At 43.0% G+C, this 22,117-nt stretch overlaps 1 protein-coding gene across 4 annotated transcripts in view; it reads right to left on the reverse strand.

The window, feature by feature from the left end:
* Positions 1 to 2,813: 2,813 nt before the first annotated feature.
* The window catches only part of NIPAL3 (NIPA like domain containing 3), a 74,521-nt gene continuing 55,217 nt past the window's right edge, over positions 2,814 to 22,117 (reverse strand). For 2 of the 4 annotated variants that reach the window (XM_058304116.2, XM_058304117.2), the window contains one exon: positions 17,317 to 20,972. In XM_058304116.2, the coding sequence (XP_058160099.1) occupies positions 20,773 to 20,972 (200 nt within the window). In that variant the 3' untranslated portion in view covers positions 17,317 to 20,772. Of the gene's footprint in view, positions 7,067 to 14,867; positions 14,986 to 17,316; positions 20,973 to 22,117 lie in introns of those variants that run through there. The other 2 variants (XM_058304118.2, XM_071217656.1) reach the window with 2 other exon arrangements.

Here is a 22,117-nt window from a genome sequence, read left to right on the forward strand (position 1 = left end):
GCCCCTTCTCTTCAGGTCACTGTGGGTTAGCTGCATATATCATCTGAAGCTTCTGTCAGGGGCCCATCTTCATACAGCTGCAGTCTCCTAGTCCTGGTAAATGACCCTTTCTCTTGTGCTAGAACTGGCAATGACCCTCCTCTGCTGCCATCTTGGGGTATTCATCATTATCCCTGCTGGTTTCCCTCAATCCTGTCCACATATTTGTATATAACCTTTACTAAACTTTGCTCAGATTAACGCTTTGTTGAAACCCTGATAGTAACATTCACCAAAGGAAATTCAAGTTCCTATTACCAAGAAAGGAAAATAAATTAAGAGCAGGCAAAAGCAATAGGACAGGGGGGAGCAGGTGTGGCTCAAACAGTTGGGCGCCCGCTTCCCCATGGGAGGTCCTGGGTTTGGTTCCCAGTGACTCCTAAGGAAAATGAGCAGACGCAATGAGCAGACACAATGAGCAGGGAATGGATGTGGCTCAAACAACTGGACACCTACCTCCCATATGGGAGGTCCCAGATTTGGTTCCTGGTGCTTCCTAAAAGAAAAAAAGAAGACAATGAGTGGACACAATGAGCAGACACAGTGAACAGACAATGAGCAGACACAGCAAGCAGACAATGAGTGGAAACAACGAGCAGACAGATGAGGGAGCCATCTCAGGGGTGGGGGAGACTTTTCTAACCTAAGGACAAGTTTCTCCTTTCTGCTTAAAACACCAAAACAAAAAAACCCCAATAGGACAGCACTATTGGTTTGGGAGAGCTATGTCAATTATGCAGACCAGAGATGAGAGTGGCTTGGACAAGGGAAATAGAGGTGGAAGTAGTGAGAAACAGTAAGATGCCAACTATATTTCAAAGGCAAAGTTAGCAAAATTTACTGATGAATTATAAGTGAGTAGGAGGGAGGAGTTGAGGATGGAAGCAGTGGACAAATACAGGTCTGGAGATTAGGAGTGAGCTCAGACCTGACAGCAGTTTGGGAGGAAGGCATGGTGGTAAATTGAAATCATGGGCTCAGTGAGACAATTCAAGGACAGCATGTGAACAGAATGTGAAAAGGGCAAAGGGCAGAATCCAGACCATCAGTCCTTAATGGCAGGCAGTGAAAGAGACCATCTTGCATGTTGGGCGACTCGAGACCAGAAATGGGCTCTTCCACATCCTTCCTCTGTTCCATTATGTCCATCAAGGTGGACAAGATGTAATAAATGTGTATTATAAATGATTGTAGCAGTTTCATATGGTTATGAATTCCAAAAATAGATATTGGATTATGCTTGTAATCTGGTCTGTCTCTGAGTGTGATTAAGTTATGATTAAGGCTTTGATTGGGCCAAGGCATTAGGGCGTTGAATCCTGGGGACTCACAGATAAAAGGCATGGCAAAGGACAGAGTTTGAGGGTTTTTGAAGTTGGAGTTTTGACATTGGAGTTTCATGCTATAACCTTAAGCTGGAGCCCTGGCAAGTAAGCTCACAGAGGAGAGAAGCCAGCCCCAGGAAGAGAGGAACCCTGAGCCCAGAGAGAAGCAAAACCCTGGAAAGGAGGAACCCAGGAAGCCTGTACCCTTGCAGCCATCGGCTGCCATCTTGCTCCAACATGTGAAAATAGACTTTGGTGAGGGAAGTAACTTATGCCTTATGGCTTGGTATCTGAAAGCTCCTACCCCAAATAAATATCCTTTATAAAAACCAACTAATTTCTGGTATTTTGCATCAGTACCCCTTGGGCTGACTAATACAATGATCTTTATACGGTTTCATATTTCTAATACCCCCTTTTCTCATCATCATCACTCTGAGGTTTGAGTCATAGGCAGAGAGAAGAAAGGAGAGAGAGAGAGAAAGTGATACTTTGTGGCTTGATCCATTGAAACCTGTGCCAAGGTTGATAGCATTTTGCTGTCCTGGAAAACTTACTTAGAATCTGTCAGCTGATGCTACAGATCCTGAGTAGCAGAATCTCTTGCCTTTCAGGAAAATTTCCAGGCAGGCAATTTCATTTCAGATTTGGATATTTTTATTTGAATGCACTTAGTACTTTTAAAAGTCCTTATTACGTTTGTGCTATGAAAGTCATACATGTGGTGAAAAATCTCCATCTCATATTCATGCATTGCTGATGGAATGTAAAAAGATATGACCTGTTTTAGTTTGCTAAAAGGCTGCTGGGAGAAATGTACCAGAAATGTGTTGGATTTTATAATGGGAAGTTATTAGGTTAAAAGCTTACAGTTCTGAGGCTGTAAAAATGTCCAAATAAAGGCATCATCAAGTGATGCTGTCTCACCAAGTTGCAGCTGTGGGTGATCAGGCACATGGCAGCACCACCTAAAGATGCTTTTTCTCTGAGCTCAGCTGTGGGTACGTGGCAGGGCACAACACCCATCTGCTTGTCTCTCCCCTGTCCTCTGGGACTGTGGCTTTTCTCTCTCCCAGCTCATCAGCTTCTGGAAGCCTCTGACTTCTCTGCATCTTTTCCCCCCTGTGTCTGCTGCTTTTAGTCCTCTGTTTACAAAGGACTAAGAGAATTAAGACCCACCCTGGGTCATGCAATCTAAACAAAGTCCCTTAAAAGAAGTAATTTAATCAAGAGTCCCCACCAACAGTAGGTTTACATGCACAGAAATGGGTTAGCTTTAAGGACATTATCTTTTCTGGGATCCACAAAAAGCTTCAAATTGTCACACAACCATTTTTGCAACCTGTTTGCCAGTTTATCAAACTAAATGTAAACCTACCCTATGACTCAGCAATTCCATTCCTGGATATATACTCAAGAGGAATGTAAACAAATGACCATAACAAAGACTTGTACAAAAATGTTCTTAGCAGCTTTATTGCTAATAGGCACAACTTGAAATATCCCAAATGGCCATCAAAAGGAGAATGGATAAACAAACTATGGTACATTCAAACAAGGGAACACTATACAATAATAAAAAAGAATGAACCGCTGATACATATAACATGGATAAACCTAAAACACATTTTGCTAAGCAAAAGAAGTCAGGCACAAAAGAGTTTGAATGCATAATTCCATTTATATGAAGTTCCAGAAGAAGCATCTGTGCTGATAGTCATCAGAATAGTGGCTGCCCTGAAAGGTAGGGGTTGACTGGAAAAGGGCACAGGGGAAATTCTGGGGCATTAGAGATGTTTGCCTCAAAAACAAATGTTAGCTTTTTTTTTTAAGGTGGTACCGAGGATTAGACCTGGGACCTCCTACATGGGAAGCAGGAGCTCAACCCTGAGATACACCCACTCACCAGCTTTTTTTTTTAAGCTCTCCATTGTCACTGTTGCCTTCATCCTATCCCACAGAATTAAGTACTGTTAACTTTTTTAGGTGGGAACACATCCAGATATTTTTTATGGACACTTAATCTAAATATGCATATACTCTAAATGTGACTGTAGAGGACTTCTGATGTATAGTTTGCTTTTATATTATATATATTATATCTTTCTATGACACATATGTACCATGAATATACATACAAATAAATACTTCCATGATATATCTATATATGACATTGTTCAATGTCAAAACATACATTCAACACATATTTATTAAATGTCTAATATTTACCAGTCACTATTCTAGGAATTGAGAATACAGCAGTGAACAAAACAGACCAAACCCCCACTTTTATACAGATCTTTTAATTGACTGCTTAGCCTCAAAGCATTTAGTAGAAAAATGGCTTTTCCTTAAACATAGCTAAGGACAAGTCTGAGTATCTTTTTTTTTCTTTAAAGATTTATCTATTTATTTAATATCCCCCCCCTCCCCTGGTTGTCTGTTCTTGGTGTCTATTTGCTGTGTCTTGTTCCTTTGTCCGCTTCTGTTGTCGTCAGCGGCACGGGAAGTGTGGGCGGCGCCATTCCTGGGCAGGCTGCTCTTTCTTTTCACGCTGGGCGGCTTTCCTCACGGGCGCACTCCTTGCGCGTGGGGCTCCCCCACCCGGGGGACACCCTTGCGTGGCTCGGCACTCCTTGCGCGCATCAGCGCTGCGCATGGCCAGCTCCACACGGGGCCCGGGGTCTGAACCTCGGACCTCCCATATGGCAGATGGACGCCCTAACCACTGGGCCAAAGTCCGTTTCCCAAGTCTGAGTATCTTGATCGTTTAGTTGGTGGTGGGAAAGAGCATGGGGTTTAGAAGGTCAGATGTGATTTCAAATCCCAGCTCCACCTTTAGCTGGTGGTATGTCCTTTGAGTAAGTTCTTTAAAGCCATTGAAACTTAGTTTTCTCATTTGCTAAATGAAGTTGATGATGCCTGCCTTGCAGGGTTGTTTTATAAAGTATGAGGCACATTACAGATGCTCGGTAAACATTAGTGGTTTTATAATCAATTTACAAGTAAAATTGTATTTAGACAAACAATATGCTACCTCCCTTTGTGAGCAAAAGGCAGCTGACTAGCTTGGAGGTATGTCCTTTCCCTTCTATTGCTCCTCCTTCTTCTAGCCTGCCATGTGAGTATGATGGCTGGAGCTCCAGCAGCTGTTTTGGACCATGCGGGTGACCTTGAAAATAGAAGCCACATGCTGGGATGGTGGATCAAAAAGATTAAGAGCCTGGATCCCTGTGTCATCAGAGCTGCTACATCAGCCCAGGGTTGCCTACATCCAGGCTGCCTTTACTTGGGAGAGAAATATTCTTCTATCTTGTGAGGTGTCTGTTGCCGTCAAACCTAATGCCAACTGAAACATGGTGTAAGTGATCCCTTGGCTCCCTGTCCTGCTTCTTCATGGCATCTATCACAATTGTCGTTAGGAGAGTAATTATGGAATTACTGCTTTAAAACATGACTCCCCACTAGACTATCCATTCAACAAGGATGGGGATTAGTCCATTTGTTCACTGATGTACCCCAAGCTCCTATAACAAATATCTAGTTCTGATAGGTAGTAAATGATCAATAAATGCAGAAGAGAGGGAGGGGGAAAGAAGGGAAAGAGGAAGTAAAAAAGAAATGGAGGGAGGAGGGCCAAAAGGAAGAAAATAGAGAAGGAAAGTAGAGTTAAAGGAGGAAATAAGCTTCAGGTTGGTGGGAGATCAGAAAGCACAGCTGCTTATGACATGAGAGAGATCACTCACGAGAACATGAAGTGAAAAAGGAAGAGGGCTGAAAAAAGGAGCCCGCCTGCTTTCACTCCATCACTCAATCAGCTCCTCTCTGCTTCTCCCTCTGTCTCTCTGAGGCTCATGAGGTACATCTGGGTATTCTAGATATTTGAATTCATGATCTGCCACCTGCTCTGGGTCTCCTGTGGGATTTGTTCCACAGATGGTAACTTTTTCTGAAGAGCCTTCAATTAACCCACCTCCCTGGTAACACATCTGTCCGCATTTCCCACTCCTGGAAAAAGCTGCTACATGATCCAACACAACAGTTCACTGGAAGAGTGAAGCACAGCTCCACATTCAACCTTGGTTGGGAGATGAAAGATGCAGGTTTTTAATATTGTTAGTTTTCTCATGATAAATTAGACTTGGGCTTTATATATAATTTGAGAACAAGCAGATAAATAAGAAAATGCTAACCACTTACAACCACATGATCCAGAGATAGCAACTATTCAATATTTTGGCATTTTTCCTCCCAATCTTTTTTTCTAAGAATAGGTATATCATTGGATTCATTCAGTTTGGATATCCCATTTGTTTTGCTTAGCAAAACATTATATTGCAAGCATTTCCTTGTGTCTTGAAATACTATTTTAAAATGTTTTAAAATGGCAACATAATATTGCATTATATGTGTTCCATTATATACCTAATCATTCCCTCATTTTTGGACATTCAGGTTTCTTTAAATTTTTCTAATATATAATTAACTGTGCAGTGACTGCTTTTATACATAAATATATTGTTGTATTTCTGATTATTTCCCTAGCATAGATTCCCAGAAGAGGTTACTGGGCAAAGGGATATGAGCATTTAAAAAACTTATGTTGTGAATTTACAAAGTGCATTTCAGAAAGGTTGTACAAATCATGCATTCCCACATCCTCAATTTATGTCTTACCACATCCTTAATAATACTGAGTACTGTATTTCATTTTAAAAACCTTTCCTTTTGATAGGTTAAAAAATGGCATCTTGCTTACTGCAGAGATTGCACCTTTTTTCCAGGTTTACTTCATTTGAGAGCTTTCCAAGTCCTTCGCGCATTCTTCTATTGACCCATTAGCATGGTTTGGTTGTGAGAACACCCTCTACATTGCAGTAGTGACCCCGGTTTATCATACGTGTTGACATTTGTCTCCCTGTTCCTGTTGAATTTTCCTTATTTGATATACAGCAGTTTACATTTTGTATACATGCAAATATGTTGCCCTTTTAAACTTTTGATCTCTTCCCTTATGTTTCTCTCTTGCTGAAATCTAATAAATAGTGATATTCATTTTTTTTTGATGATTTTTATTTTTTATATTTACCAGTTTAATTCACTTGAAATTTATATTAGCATAAGAGATGAAGTAAAACTCTAAGTTAAAGCCTTTTTTCAAAGGTTCTGACATTGATTATTAAAGAATCCATTTACTCATTCCTTTGTATATGTACACTTGAGCATCCTGGAAAACACAGTACATATATATTTCCAGGTTATTTCTTCTGTTTCATTAATCTAGCTGTTAACACGAACTGTTTTGATAATTGTAGTTTTATCATTGGGAAGGGCATGTCAGGGCACATATATTTCCAAATTACCTTTCCAAAAAGTTTTACCAGGGAAGCAGATGTGGCTCAAGCAATTGGGCTCTCATCTGCCATATAGGAGGTCCACGGTTTGATGTCCAGGGCCTCCTGGTGAAGGCAAGCTGGCCTGTGTGGCGAGCTGGCCCATGAGGAGTGCTGGCCTGCACAGTGTACTGCCCCACACAGGAGTGCTGGCCCATGTGGAGAGCTGGTGCAGCAAGATGATGCAATAAAAAGAGACATAGAGGAGAGACAATAAGAGGTGCAGCAGATCAGGGAGCTGAGGTGGCACAAGAGAATGATTGCCTCTTTCCCACTCCAGAAAGTCCCAGGATCAGTTCCCAGAGCCACCTAATGAGAATACAAACAGATACAGAAGAACACAAAGTGAATGGGTAGAGTAGACAATGTGTGTTTGTGTGTGTGTGTGTGGGATAAATAAATAAAATATAAAAAAAGAAGTTTTACCAATTTATACTGCAAACCCCCCTGCCCCAGGCCCTAACCTTCAGCAACATAGGAGAGAACCTTTCTCACCAGGGCTGATGGCATTTTACTTAAATGTCTTCAGAATATGCAAGTTCACATTTTGGTCAGACTCCTAGCTAGTTGTTTAAACTTGAGCAAATCTCACATTCTTTAAGACTGGTTCCTCCTTAGCTAAATGGAAATAACAGGGGTACCTACCCAATAAGATGGTTTTGAAACTCAAATGAACTGTTCATGAAAGTGTCTGGAAAACTAGAAAACCTTAATAAAAACATAGGCAATCAATAAGTATTAAATTTTACAAAAAGAAACATGTCTGAAACAAAGCCTCTGGCATAATTTTGACAACTCGGTATGGCAGTATGTCTTTCAGTGTATTCTGAAGCCCGGATGCTGTGTAAGATTTCATCTGGCTGTGCTGCTCTTAATTAGAAAGAATCCATTCCATCTCCTGCAGAATCAGGGGCTGCTGAATTAACTGCAGACTGGTTGTCTTGAGGGCAATGGCGCCATTCCTCTCTAGAAAGAACTGTCCTTAAAACATTGTGCTCCTTTAACTTTCAATTATTTCCTGATTAATTTGAGCTGCTGATGGGTTGAGGAGAAAAAGGGCAAGATGACCATAATCAGCAAGGAGGGGGCACAACGGAGAAAAAGGGACATTAAATTTGGGCAGCTGCAGGAATAGCTCAGGGATTTGAATCACTCTGATTCTTCCTGAGTTTCCAGTCAGGGTTTGATCAGGAGATGGACACACCATACCAGTGATTTCAACATAGAAAATTTAGTGCAAAGAATTGTTACCTAGATACAAAGTTGTTAACTAGGTAACTGAAAGGGTAAAAAGAACTCTAAGGGATCCAGCAACTGCTGGAAGCAGCTACTGCCCCTAGGACTATGGGGCCCAGGGCAAGAGGTCATTTTAGTAAAGCTGGAAAGAGAAGAGGATATTCGATCATAAAGTGGGATGAAGTCGTGATATGTGCTACAGTGTAGATGAACATTGAAATCATCATGCTAAGTGAAAGAATCTGGTCACAAAAGTCTGGATATTATATGATTCCATTCATATGAAAATCCAGAATAGGGAAATCTGTACAGCTTAGAAAGTAGATTAGTGGCATCCTAGGGCTGGACAGGGGAGGCTAAAGGATATAGAATTCTTCTGGAGGTGGTAAAATGTTCTAAAATTGACTGCTGGTGGTTGTGCAACTCTGTGACTATACTAGAAGCCATTGGATTGTACACGTTAAGTGAGGAATTGTGTGGTTTGTGAATTATATCTCAAGAAAGCTGTTAAAGAAGTGATAAGAGAAGGTGCCCCATGGACTTGGGTCCCAGATCTCTGAGGAGGGGGTGATGATGTCTCTGAGGGGGGCACCATGAAGCAAGGGTAGAAAAAATCTGCAGAGCTATGCCCTCTGCTAGGCGGAGTGGAGAAGTGTTGCTGGCATGACGTTCACTGGCCTGGAAATAGACAGGAAGGAGCAAGTCCCTTATGCCTCCTCCAGCCTTTCAGAAGAGTGCCTAATGGAGTAAGTAGCTGGCAAAGCTGGTAAGAGGTTTCCTGAGTTCCAGCGCCAGCCTCTCAAAGCCGACTCTCGAAGGCTGGGTTTGGAACTGAAAGCAAACAGCTTGATGACTGGCACACCTTGGCTAGAAGATGACATTATCCTCCAGTAGGTCTAAGCTTGGTTTAATAATCTCAGAGGCTGCATCTGCAAAGAAATCTCCAAAAAGGTGCCCGCAAACGTGGAGTAAGGTTAAATTCATAAAAATCCATTCATGGGTGGATGTGATAATTTTCTTTGGCATTGTAATCCTCCTCCTGCCCAAGGCGATGGAAGTGCAGCCTCGAGATGCACGTGAAACGCAGGCTGCTAAAATCGAAGCACTAACTCTCTTCCTTCTGCCTAGCGGCTCTCTGCCTCTACTTATCCTGCTCCTTAGCTCAAAAATACCAATAGCTCACAATTACTGAGACTTCACTGTGTGCTGGGCCTTCTTGCTCTGTGCTAAATCCTTACAACAACCTATGAGGGAGGCACTATGATCCCATTTTTACAGATGAGGAAACAGGCTTGAGAAAGGAGGGATTTAAGGCCATCTTAGCCAAGATGCTGTGCTGCCTCCTGGCCCTGCCCTGTGGCTCTCAGTTATTATTAGCTAGGCAGTGGGTCTCCACTCACTCAGGCAGCAGCAACATGAAAGATCTAGATGATCTTCAAAATCCACCTTAGTAATCAACCCAGAGATGATGGAGACTGGTTTGCTGTAACATGTGTGGACACTTGAGTGAGTTCCACATGCCACCAGCATTCACCTTGATGTTGCTAGCTGTTGGAGGATGAGACTGACATCATCCTCTCATGTAGTATAAATGGGGTGCTTGGTGAAGACCTTAATAAAAAATTTGGAACCTGGAAATTCTACCATTAGAAATATTTTCTGACTTCCAGGGTGGAGGCTTGAGCTGCCTGGCTTGGGTGGGCCCACTGTGTTGGACTTTTTGGGGGAAGTAGATGTACGTCAAGTTCTTGAAGAAAGACTTGCTCTCTCTGGGCCCGGGGGATCAGTCTGGTCTGGATTCAGAGGTGTTTGGAGGTCCCTGGTGGATGGGGAAGGGGATGGAGAGCTGGCCCGAGCCATGAAGGCCTTCCTGGAGCCAGGTGAGAATCCTGATTGTGAAGGGCTCTTGAGGTTGGGTTTGGACTCAAGAAGTCATGTCCTGGGCAGCTCAGGGCCTGCCCTAGGCTTTGGAGGGAGAGGACCATGTTGGAGGACTGTCCCCTCCCTAGGGCCACAATGGGTAGGGGGATGGAGTAGCAGTTGGAGGACGCCAGAAGAGGGCAGCTGACCTCGCCAAGTGGTGGGCTCAAGGAATCACTGCAGCAGGGGTCATGGCAAAATGAGAAAGTCAGCAGAAAATCCAAGACATGCTGTGGAGTACACAGTACGTGGAAAACATTCCCTGAGACTCTCAAAGGAGCGGAAGACAAGGGTGGGGAAGAGAAAGTCACACTGAAGGGCTAATTTCCAACTACTAGCAGTTTGTGATAGAATAATTGAGGTATAAAAAAGGAAAATTATTATTAACCCAAGGCATGATCTGATGAGGCCTGAAACATGTGGGTTACAAGTGGAATGTAAACTAGGGAAACACGCAGATCCAAGTGGGTCAGTAGACAATCAGGTCTTTGGGGTTTAGGTGATTTGGCTTCAGGTGAATTGACCCACAGCTGACATCTGTCTTGCTCTGTGTCTTTTCTCAATGTACGAGGTTTTTTAAATGGCAGTGGCATTCTGGAAATGCCCACGGAGTGGAATCTATTTTCCTTTTTTCTTTGCATCACTGTGATATATTGAATCAGGATGGATGCCCACACCTTTTAGGAGTGTGCGCTCACTAGATGAGGCACAGATTGATCTGGACTCAGAGTAGCCTTCATACTGAGAACCTCCCGGCTTTCTCCTTTATCTCCACCTAAGAGGGCACCACTCAGGTGTTTTGGAAATGTCCCAGCTGGGCAGATATCCAGGGCCTGTTCCCAGGGCACATGCAACCTGTACATTTGCTCAGAGCCTGCACGCAAAAGAGCCTCATGCCTTGTGCTCTGTGGTTGCCCTCTTGGAATTCTTAATAATTTTGGCTTTGAATATCTTTGGGTCTGTAAGTGAAGTCTGCTGTCTGCTGGGGCAATGCAGCATCCACGTGCGCAGAGGAGAGAAGCTCCGGCTGTGTGTCTGCCACCCTTGGCTGGCCCATGAGCACAGAGCATCCACAATGCCCCTGAGGCACAGAATTCCATGGGCCTACCATGCGTGGAAATTCAGCGAGACTCAAAGCCAGTACAAGGTGTGTCATGTGTGATTGTGTGGGGAATTGGAGGAGGTAGAGAAGGGTGACAGCCTTTCTCTTCCAACCAAAAATGTCTTCAAATGCAGAAAGAAGGCAATGGGCAAGGAACCCCATTATTTCTTTCTTAAAAAGTGTTACTTCTCTGAATTAGCCAATATCTTATACTGCAAATAATGACATAGAAGGAAAGGAAAAAATACTGCTTGTGTCCTTTTCTGACATTTTTTACCAGGCTGTGAGCTGTATGAGGGAGGGGGCGCTCGGCGCCTTGGTCACTTCTCAGCATGCGGCTAGCACTCAATAACATGTTTTTTGGTTTTTATTATGAAGATCTCAAGCATACATAAAAATAGAGATGATAATTTAATGAAGCCCTCTTTGTCTACTTCATCCTGCCATTCTGGTTTCATCTCACTCATTTTGATCTCTTTCATGCCATTAGTTTTCTTTAAATGCTTTGTGATTCTTGGTGGACAGTTTCCATTTAGGAATAAACAACTGCGATGTGTAATATAGGTAGCGGGTGTGGATTTGCTCAGATTGGCGTGGGTTTGCTTACCTGGATGTGAGGTGATTTTTGTCTCTAAGGAAGTGGACAGGGTCTAGCAGTCAGTAGCTTCCACAGATGGTGTGTGTACGAGGAGCAGCTGGCTGCCTGGGGGCCAAGACAGCTGCTGAAGAAGTGGCACTCGACTCTGGGGTAGAGGGCGTTGGTGATCATCACTTCTGAGTGGACTGCCTTTCCTGCTGGTCGCTGTGGAGGTGCCCTGGTTGCCTCAGCTCCACTCTGCCTCCCTGCCTGCCTCAGTATCCTGACGACGGGCCCTCCACAGCCGATCGTCCACCGTTAAGAGCATGCTTGGGGCTCCGTCTGGGTGGAAGGCTGCTCTGCATGCTTTGGGCCTATTAAGAACCTTCTGGTGAACCCCTCTGATTGCTGCCCAGAGCACATTCCTGTTCCTCTCACTCTGAACAAGAAGCCTCTCCGGGGACAGGGGTAGCTGAACATGCGGGCTTAGTCTGCCACACTGAATGGGAACCTCGAACAAATACCGGCACTGTGCATTACATGTCTCTCTCCTCCTCTTAAGGTAAAGGATTGTGTCTCCTTCACCGGGCTTGTACAGAGTTTCGAGGGCTAGGTCCCAGTCGGGAGGGTCCTTCTCCAAGCTCAGGGTCAGCAGCGCTGGCCAGCTGGTGCCCCCTCCCCAGCGGTCTGAGTTTCAGCTCCACAGTGCGTTCCTCCAGCCTCTGAATTGTAATAATTCCAGCCTCTTCCTTTTCTTCCCCCTGCAGCTGGTAGCTGCTGCTGTGATAGCCTCACATTCTCTTTTTACCTTTTCAGTTATCTAGTCAACAACTTTATACCTATTTAACAGTATTTTTTTAATGTTCACTTTCCTTGGTTCTACTAACTGGTGTGTTTTCTGCTCCTGAGTGGACCATGTCTGATCCCACTGCTGCCTAAGAAACTGTGTACTGTATACTATGTTAGCTGGTCCCAGGAAAGCCTTGAAAATGGAAAAGCTGATGCTCTTACGCTATTCTGGACTCAGAGAAATTTCCATTTTAGGTGAAAAATTTGAAAAAAAATCAAGAATAAAAGAATTGTCTATTGATATATTGAGGACTGGAGTTTTAAAAAACACAAACGAAAACTTGGAGTCATTCACAGCTAGGTTTGAATCCAGGCTTTGTCTCTTAGACACCAAATGACCTTGGGCAAATTACTGAACTTCTCTGGGCCACAGTTTCCTTATTTGTAAAACAGGGAACTGTTTTACAGTGGCCTTGCAGAGCTGTTGTGAGAATGAAGTGAGATGATGTACCTAGTGCCTGGCACAGAGTGAAAGCTCAATAAATGACAGTGGACACAGGACAAACAGGGAGGCCATCATGTTGCAGTGGAAAAGAGGATGAGTCTACAATTCACAAGACCAGAGTTCTAATCCCATGTCTGTAACTAAACAGCCAATGCCCTCCCCTCCATGGGCCTCCATGGGCCTTTTAGGCTGTGGCATATCAAATTTGCTTCTCTAATGCTGGTCTCATTTCACTGACTTGCAGCAAAATGAGACAAAAAAATGACAATGTTCTACGCTTTTCATAAAGCTAAATTATTCAGTTTAAAGGATTATTATTTTTTGTGAAAATTTCCCCCCTTATTATTTTGGCCTTCAAATGTCCTTTTGTAATAAAATAAGGATAATATGGTAATTTTATCTTCCAAGGTCCTTATTTGACAAAAGACATTTGAAAAACAAGAGCAAGGCATATTAACTAGCCCTACCAGATATTAAAACATCTTGGGGGTGGTATATGAGAACTCTACTTTTTGTATGATTTTTCTGTAATTCAAAAACTTATTTAAAAAAATGTAAAAACAAAATTCAAACAATGTGTTATTGGTGAATGAATAGGCAGGTAGTCCAATGGAATATAATACAGAAAATTTAAAGTCCAGAAATTTTATAGAAATTTAGTTTCTTTCATAAATAGTACCTCAATTCATTAGGGCAAAGCTGGACTATTAGATAGTTGTTTTAGTTTGCTAAAGGTTGCCAAGGCAATATACCAGAAATGGGTTGGCTTTTACAAGGGTATTTATTAACTTAGACAGGGGTTCTTAACCAGGAGTACACGGACCCCTAAGAGGTCTGTGGAAAGATTTCAGGGGGTTCATGAGCTTGAATTGAAAATTAAAAAAAACACTATTCTTGTGGGGATGTGTTGGTGTGGGTGTGATATATTTATTAAATAATACACAGTATGTGTGGAGTTAGTAAGGGGTCATGGTTTTCACCTGACTGGTAAAGGGGTCCATGGAACAAAAGAGGTTAAAAAACCCTGGCTTAGGGAAGCAGATGTGGCTCAAGTGATAAGGCCTCCACCTACCATATGGGAGAACCCAGGTTCGGTCCCTGGGACCTCCTGGTGAAAAAGAAGAGAAAGCGTGCCTGTATAGTGAGCCAGTGCCCATGCGGTAAGCCAGTGCCCATGCGGTAAGCCAGTGCCCACGCAGTGAGCCAAGTGCCCATGTGAGTGCCCGCGTGGTGACCCAGTGCTCGCATGGTGAGCCCACGCAAGTGAGTCACGCAGCAAGATGATGACACACACACAAAAAGTGAGACAAAGGGGAGAGTCAAAGTGCAGCAGAGACCAGGAACTGAGGTGGTGCAATTGACAGGGAACCTCTCTTCACATCAGAGGTCCCCAGGATCAAATCCCTCTGAATCCTAGAGGAGAAAGATGAGAAGACGAAAAGAAAAAAAAAGAAAAAGAAAATATAGAAGAATGGACACAGCAAAAACAGCAGGGCAGGGGAGGGAGAGAGGGAAAAAAAGCTGAAAAAAAAAAAGCCCCAACAAACCTGGCTTAGAAGCTTACAGGTCTGGGGGCTGTGAAAGTGTCCAAATCACGGCAACATCAGGAGATGCTTTCTCCCTGAGCTGCTGCAATTGGATACATGGTGGCATCTGCCAGTCTCTGCCTTCTCCTCCAGGCCTTGCTGCTTTCAGCTTCTGGTTTCCTCTCCCCCGGGTTCCATTGATTTTAGCTTCTTGCTCACATGGCATTTTCTCTGTTCTTCTGGATTTCTCTCTGTCTCTGCAGCCTCTTCTTCATATATTCATCCCATTCATTAAGGATTCCAGTAAGAGGAGTAAGACCCACCCTGGGTCATGCCTTACAGAAGTAATCTAATCGAACGGTCCCACTTATAATAGGTTTACACTCACAGGAATGGATTAATGTAAGAACATACTTTTCTGGGGTCCACAAAAGACTCAAACTAACACAATAGTATTGGGACAACTTGGTAGCTATTTGGACAAAATAAAGTTGGATCTATACCTTGCACTGTACATCAGGATAAACTCCGAATGGCTCTCAGATGTCAATGTACATTAAAACCATAAAAAGCCTAGAAGCAAACATGAGAGAATTCTTAGAGTAAGGAAGGCTTTTCAAACTATGATTCAAAATTCAGAGCCATAAATGAACAGATTGATACATTCAACTATATATTCAGTTACGTATGTTTACATATATAAATGACATATTTATATAGAAATAATTCAGTTACATAGAAAAACAATAAAAAAAGAGAATTTTTCATACCAAAATAAGTACCATAAGCAAATCAAAAGGTAAATAATAAATTGGGTGGAAATATTTGAAGTTCATATCACAAAGAAAGGGTTAATCACTGCAAAATACAAACAACCCCTACAAATCAATAACAAAACAACAGAATTATAAAATAATGAGCAAAGAATGTGAACAGTTCACGGAAAAGGAGAAACAAATGCTATGTGGACATATGCAAAGATGCTAAGCCTCAATCATATTATAATTTGAGATTTTTGATAGAAGACATTTTGATAACTATAAGAGAATATAAGACATAGCTATCTAGTTTCTTGAATAATCCTGGGAGGCTTACACAGCTGGGCTTCGTTAAGATTGGCACATGAAGGATAACTTCATAGCTAAAATTCCAGTGCTAGTGTTTTAAGAACAAACAGGACTTTGCAGAGTTAAAGAAGGGCTCTCTCAATTTTTAACTGAAAAAGCAATCCTGAGAACTAAGTGTGTGAAAGCTTCTAGAGTGCAAGGTTGAAGGTTCACATTGCAGTATAAACTGGAGAAGGCAGAAGGCAAGGTTCTCACTGCCTCCTTAGTCTTCCCTCAGTATATCTGGGCAGTCTTCTCAGAACTAACTGTATTCTTAACATGAAAGCCATATTATGGCATCGCAATGGATAAATGTTCATTTCTTGGCTTGCGTTTTTCTTATATTTATAACCTTAACGTTCTGTTTGGTATGTTTTGTATTTAATACAACCATGATAGATCCGGTGCTGCATCACCAAACCTTCTGTATTAAGCAGGACATGGACTTTGTTTCCCTCTTTGGTAGTCTGTACAAAGAAAGCTGAGTTTATTTTGTAGTAAGAACCAAACAAAAACATTAAAGGACAATTTAAAAACCATTAAAGAGAAGACTAAGTATACAAAGAGTTGGTAGTACTTGTCAATCTGTTTTTCAATTTTACTGTTTTGTAAAGTCAAAAAGTCTGAGAATCATGGGTGACTCTAAAATTGTCTCCAGCTACAATAGACTAAATTTTATTTCCTAGTCTGGTTAGTATGATGGTGGGGATGATGCAACGTGGTCTTCAGAGACTCAGTTGATGAACTTCTGTTCTTCAAGTCTGCACCCACCTTTGAAACTGTGCTTTCCTTTCCTTGTCAGTTAAAGGTGAAGCCCTAGAGGACAGCAGACCTTACTCCCTCTGAAATCCTACTCAACCACATGAGGAAAGGCAGTGCACAGATGGGATGAGAGCTCAGATTTTTTGAGTCAGGCAATACTGGATTTATATCTTGGCTCTCCTGTTCACCAGCTATGTGACCTGAGTCTGTTTCTTCATCTATAAAATAGGGACAAAACTAGAATTTACCTCATGGAGTTGTTAAAAAGGAGAAATCAGATGTGCATTAGATCTTAATGTAGCATGTGGCATATGGTAAATGGCCAATAAATGCATGAGTATGAGTAGGTATATATATATGTGTGTATGTACATGAGGGCACTGTACCACATCCTGCCTTTGTAGATTGGAAACTCAGAATGAAGAGAGATAAATGTGCTTAGAATTGCTCAATTATAAAAAATCACAAGTGTTATAGAATTAAAGATAAGTAAATGAAGAGGGAAATGGCTGCTTCAATAATATAATGTCCTGGTGGGCGAGCTGGACATAGTTCCAAGACTACATATATTAACTCATCTTATCCTTATAATAACCTTGAGCTAGATATTATTATTATCCCTGTTTCGCAGATGATGAAACTGAGGCACAGAGAGGTTAAGTAACTTGCCCAGTGCTGACCAGCTAGTGAGTGGTGCAGCCAGGAATCAAACCAAAGCAGTCTAGCTATACAGTCTATGCTTTTAACCACTTCAGGGGAAAAAAGTGCTCAGTCCCACCTCAATGGCAATCATGGGTATCTCTAGATCTGCACTGTCAATGTAGCAGCAACTAGTTATATGTGGATACTTACGTTTAAATTAAAATTAAGTTCCTTGTCACAGTAGCCTCATTTCAAGTGCTTAGTAGCCACATCTGCATAGGGGGCTAAAATGCAGTTATAAACCATTTCCATCACTGCAGAAATGCTATTGGACAGCCCGGTTTTAGACAACTTCAAAAGTATTAGTGGGACATAAGACTCAAATGCCGACAGGTAGCACATCGATATTTTATTTTTTAAAAAATTAAATACCACTTCATAATGTTATTTGCACCTAGCACACACGTGTATTGAAAAATAAGACATGCCATATCAGTCACAAAGTTAACAAAATAGAGGCCTCCACCTAGAATACACTCGATGGTACTTCATTTTATACAGCTTCTCCAGGAAACACAAGAACTAGAACTCCCAAGGCTGGACAGCAGAAGGTTCCCTCACTATCCCGTTGGACATCCCATACTCACAGAGCCATCACGCTGGTTGGTCTTCACCAGAAAAGCAATGGTGACGCCAGCTTTCACTTCCATGCTCAAACAACACCCCACATGACTTGAAGCTTCAGGTGATGTTACCACCAGACCTACAGCTTCATGGGATGGGGCACAGGTTTGCAGAAGCCCTGTTTGCAAATAACTCGTTCTAATCTCTAATTTGGAGACCCAGAATCCCAGACTTTGGAAGAGGGGAGAATAGTGGAGTGGGGAGAGGAAGACCAGAGAACTGAAAAATTTAAAGCCAAATTTGGTCATCTAGCTGTAGGTACTAGGCTGTGAGGAAGAGGATGGAGGTGAGACTCTTAATGCTGCCTGAGACATACAACAGGGCTTGGGGATGTCAGAGCCTCCAGAAAAACAGGGCTGTGATCCCTCCTCCCATTCCAACAGTATGTTTACACACTGGGGCAGAGATGGGAGAAGCCAGCCCACGGTGATTCAGAACTCTGAAGGATGACGGCTCCTCGCCACTGCTCTTCCCAAGTACGCCAGCGACTTCTCCCTGGCTTCCACACAGGAAACCATCACGCAACTTTCTGCTCAGCCCTCTCAGAACTCAACTGTGTAGGATGGTACCCCTGCCCCAAGCCGAAAGCAAGTAAGCTGCCCAGGCCCCAGGAGGCTCCTGGTGGCACTGCCCAGTGTGCGCAGCAGCTGTGAAACTGGTCCACCCCAGGCTACAAGGCTGGCAACAAAAAAAAAAAAAAGGGAAAGAGAAGGGGTGGGGGCAGAGTGAAGTTGGGAGCACATATTAGGCTGGAAGGATGATTGATCACCCGGGTTTGACACACTTAAACGGTCTCCTGGCTCACCTTCCCTTCATGTACCCTGCCCTCACCCCAGCAAAGAACAATCACTGGGGAAATGAGGAATATTTGAATAGCAGCGAAAACGTGGTTTTGATTCCCCCTTTGGGTTTTTGTTCTTGCAGGCTCGGAGCTTGACCTTGATAGGTGACTTTTATAACCCCTTCCAAATCTTCCTCCACAGTTTTGGTCTCCTTTCCAATCAGGGCTGATCCTGCCACTCTCTCCTTCACAAGCCAGCAATTGCTCCTGTGACCTCTGGAAACACTTTAAACTCCTTGGCCAGGTGTTCAAAGCCCTCTGTGATTTAGTCCCTGCATCTCTCTCCAGTCCCCTCTCTACCACCTTACTCCCTTTCCTTTGCTGCCCCTTCCACCCTCCACCCCTGTCTCTGTGTCTCTGCAAATGCTGGCCTCTCTGCCTGGTGGTGCTCACTCTTCCTCTTAGGCTTTGCTCAAATCCTAGCTAGATCCACTATCGCTCAAGTCAGGGTCAAAACACCTCCAGCTCTGAATGCCCTGTTCCTTCTGTGGTCTGCAATTGCACTTTGCACCTATCACAGTCTAACCAACCATCATTTTCTGGGAATTGGGTCTTACTTTTCTTTGTAGCCTTCCCCCTCAAAATGCTTAGCACATAGCAACTGCCTCATGAATATCGCAGTATGAGTAGATAACTATCCTAAGGCGAAAAAAGCTCATTGTCTGTTGCCTTCTTAGGCATTTAAGACACAATACAGACATGGTTAAAATGCTGTACATAGGCAACAAATGTTGGAGTTTTGGAAGTCAAAGTACTAACTCAGTATTAAGTACAATCCATAAAGGTTAATGATCTATCAACACTGGTCTATTAACACTGTTATCTTGCCTTTATTTAATGGCTGCCTAGGGAAGCAAGAAGAGTAGTTCTAGTAGTATACAGTGAAATGGACAAAACCCAGATCCTATGGGGACTATTTGACCAGCCAAAAGAACCCCAGAGCGGCAGCAAGGAACAGTACTACCAACTTTTCCCACCATCAGCCCCCGCGTGATTGCGCAGACCATCCTTCTCCATCACTAGGATCCCTGGACTACCTGCATCAGAATCCCCTGTGCTGTCAGTTATGAATGCATCTCAGGCCACTTAGAGTATCTGTGGTTGGGGAACAGGAATCTGCATTTTAAATTACCCCCCAGCCCCCTTAAGGGGACCCTTATGCTCATTAAAATTTGTGAGCCTTCACCTGCCATTCTCCAAAGTATGCAGTCAGTCTAGGGGAAGACGGTCATGCACACCACCAGAGAGAATTCGGCAGCCCTGTTTTCAAGAATGCCTGCTTTTTCCAGACATAAGTACACAGTGTGAGGACCCAAGAATCCCTCCTGACCTCAGGAAATTAACAAATCAATCAAGCTTGGTTGGTCAATCTAAGAAGAATGTGGAGGTGAGTGAGGCTGTCTCTGGAGTGAACATCCTCAGTCTTCCCCAAGGGCACTGTGTGCAGGAGAAAAAATAACACGTAAATGGCTTTTCTGTCTACCTTCCTATGAGTGACGCAATCATCTTTTGTAAAATTAGAAGGGACTTTGCTCCCTTTATGGGCTGACGTATCTCCACCCCTGCTCCACATCTTCTTATTCTCCCCCTTCCTTATCTCTTAACCTCCCAACTCCTTTTGGAGAAAAAGCAATCAAGAAGTTCATGGAAACCAAAAACAAGTTTGTTTACAAAGTAGATCCCATATTAACACATCAGGCACATCTTTACCGGAAGGGCAAAGACAAATGAAAAGCAGAATTCCACAAATGTGCATTTCCTACATGGGAAAGATAGGCTGTTCCACCCCAGGGTTGGCTTGCTATGCCACGTGAGTGCTACATGAATGTCAGCACAAGTATGGGATTATGAAGGTGATGGGGAGATCAGGCATGCACTTGAGGTGGAGGAAGACTGGATTTAGAGGTCTCCAGCTCTTCACTGGATTTCAAAAGTAAGAGCAGAGCTTCTGCCTTGATTTAGCTCTTAATAATGTGGCAACTTTTGATCATTTATTGAGGAAGCTCAGTTACCAACCTCAAGGATGATAAAAGGCTTTTCCAACCCCGCTGGGCTAAACCAGACAGAGGCTGAGTTCCCTAATGTCCACCTGGAATACTGCTTTCATCTCCCCAACCCTCACTCCCATCATTTGAAATTGCAAAGAACAAGATAACATATCCTTTGCCAGAGACAAAGACATTCCAAGATCCCTGTCTACAGAGTTCTTGGGTTTAAAAAAATAAGACTTGAAAGGTGAGTTTCAAAGAATGAAGGTTTGAGCCCCTGTCAGCACAATCTGAACAGTTATAATTTGAGGGAAGGTGAATCTCATTCAAGCTGGGCTCATTCCTTCTTGGTGTGTTCCAGGACTCGGTAGGGAACTCCCGAGGCGCTTCTGGAGCCATGTTCTTCTTGCATGATGGGCAGTGTGGCAGGAGCATAGATCTCAGAAATGCTGTCGTTGTTTTCCAGGGCTCCATAGGAAAAAGAAGCTCTGAGATCAGGCTGCACTGTCATCCCCTTGTCATGCATGTTTTGCATGCCTGAAATGAAATCCATTTTCCCCAAATGATTATGTGGTAAAGGTGTCAAAGGAGGCTGCATCTTCCCCTATCCCACCACAGACTAATTATAGTGCTCTGGAGCTAATCATGTGCATTGTCGATTTCCTGAATGCTTTAGATGTAAAAAAGAACACCCATACATATACACTAGAAATACTACAGTTGCTAAGCAACAAGGGATGAATCTTCAGGAAACAGGCACACAGACCAGCCACTGTTAGGAGAAACCTCAGCTGGCCTAGAATGAGGTGGGCACGTTTGTTTGGGCCAAGGGTGGAATGGAACCAGCACTGTGTTTTGAACGTGGTAGATGCCAATACTTCACTGCTGAGTTAAATCAGGACCCAGAAAAAAACCTCATTATACCACTGAGGGAAAAGGCTAACGTGTATGTCACGGACCCATGATGGTGACAGGTGCATCATGATGCTCAGAGGGAGAATATTTTGACTTTTAACATTAACATCCCTGGTCCACATATGGGATAAGGTGCAGTTTTGCTTAGTACATCTGGGCAAATTGATACTGAATTTCTGCTTACATTTGAGGGCAAAAACTTGAACCTTTAATTTCTTTAATCTTATTCTATATATCCCCTACATAAGGTGGAAAATGGTTACCTCTGATCCCAACTCTTCTCCTGTCAGGGAATTAAGACCCTCCAGATCCTCCTGTCCCTTGGCTGAGTCATAAGAAATCAAATGCAGTGTCTTCCATAAAACTATAATGCCAGTAACAGCTGATATCCAACTGTTTCATATGCCCTAAGTAATGGGCTAAGCACTTTTAAAGAGTCAGAGTAATAACAACAGCAATGATGATAATAGGTAAGGTGTATCAAGAGTTTAGTTGGTGCCAGGCACTATTCTAAGCACTTTTAAAATTTATGCCCTTTGAGGTAGTTGGAGGTAAAGTGACATAAAGTCACACAAGTAGTAAGTGGCAGTGCCAGGGGCCAAATACCAATGGTTTAAACTCCAAAACCCATGCTCTTGACAAGAATGCTGTGTGACCTCTGTGTATACCTGCATTTACTCTCTAAACAGTCCTATGACAGAGGTGCTTCGTTATCCTCCTTTTCCACATAACTAACTGGAAGTAACTTACCCAAGGCCACACAGCTA

Source organism: Dasypus novemcinctus, chromosome 9 (assembly GCF_030445035.2).
Source record: "Dasypus novemcinctus isolate mDasNov1 chromosome 9, mDasNov1.1.hap2, whole genome shotgun sequence".
NCBI lineage: Eukaryota > Metazoa > Chordata > Mammalia > Cingulata > Dasypodidae > Dasypus > Dasypus novemcinctus.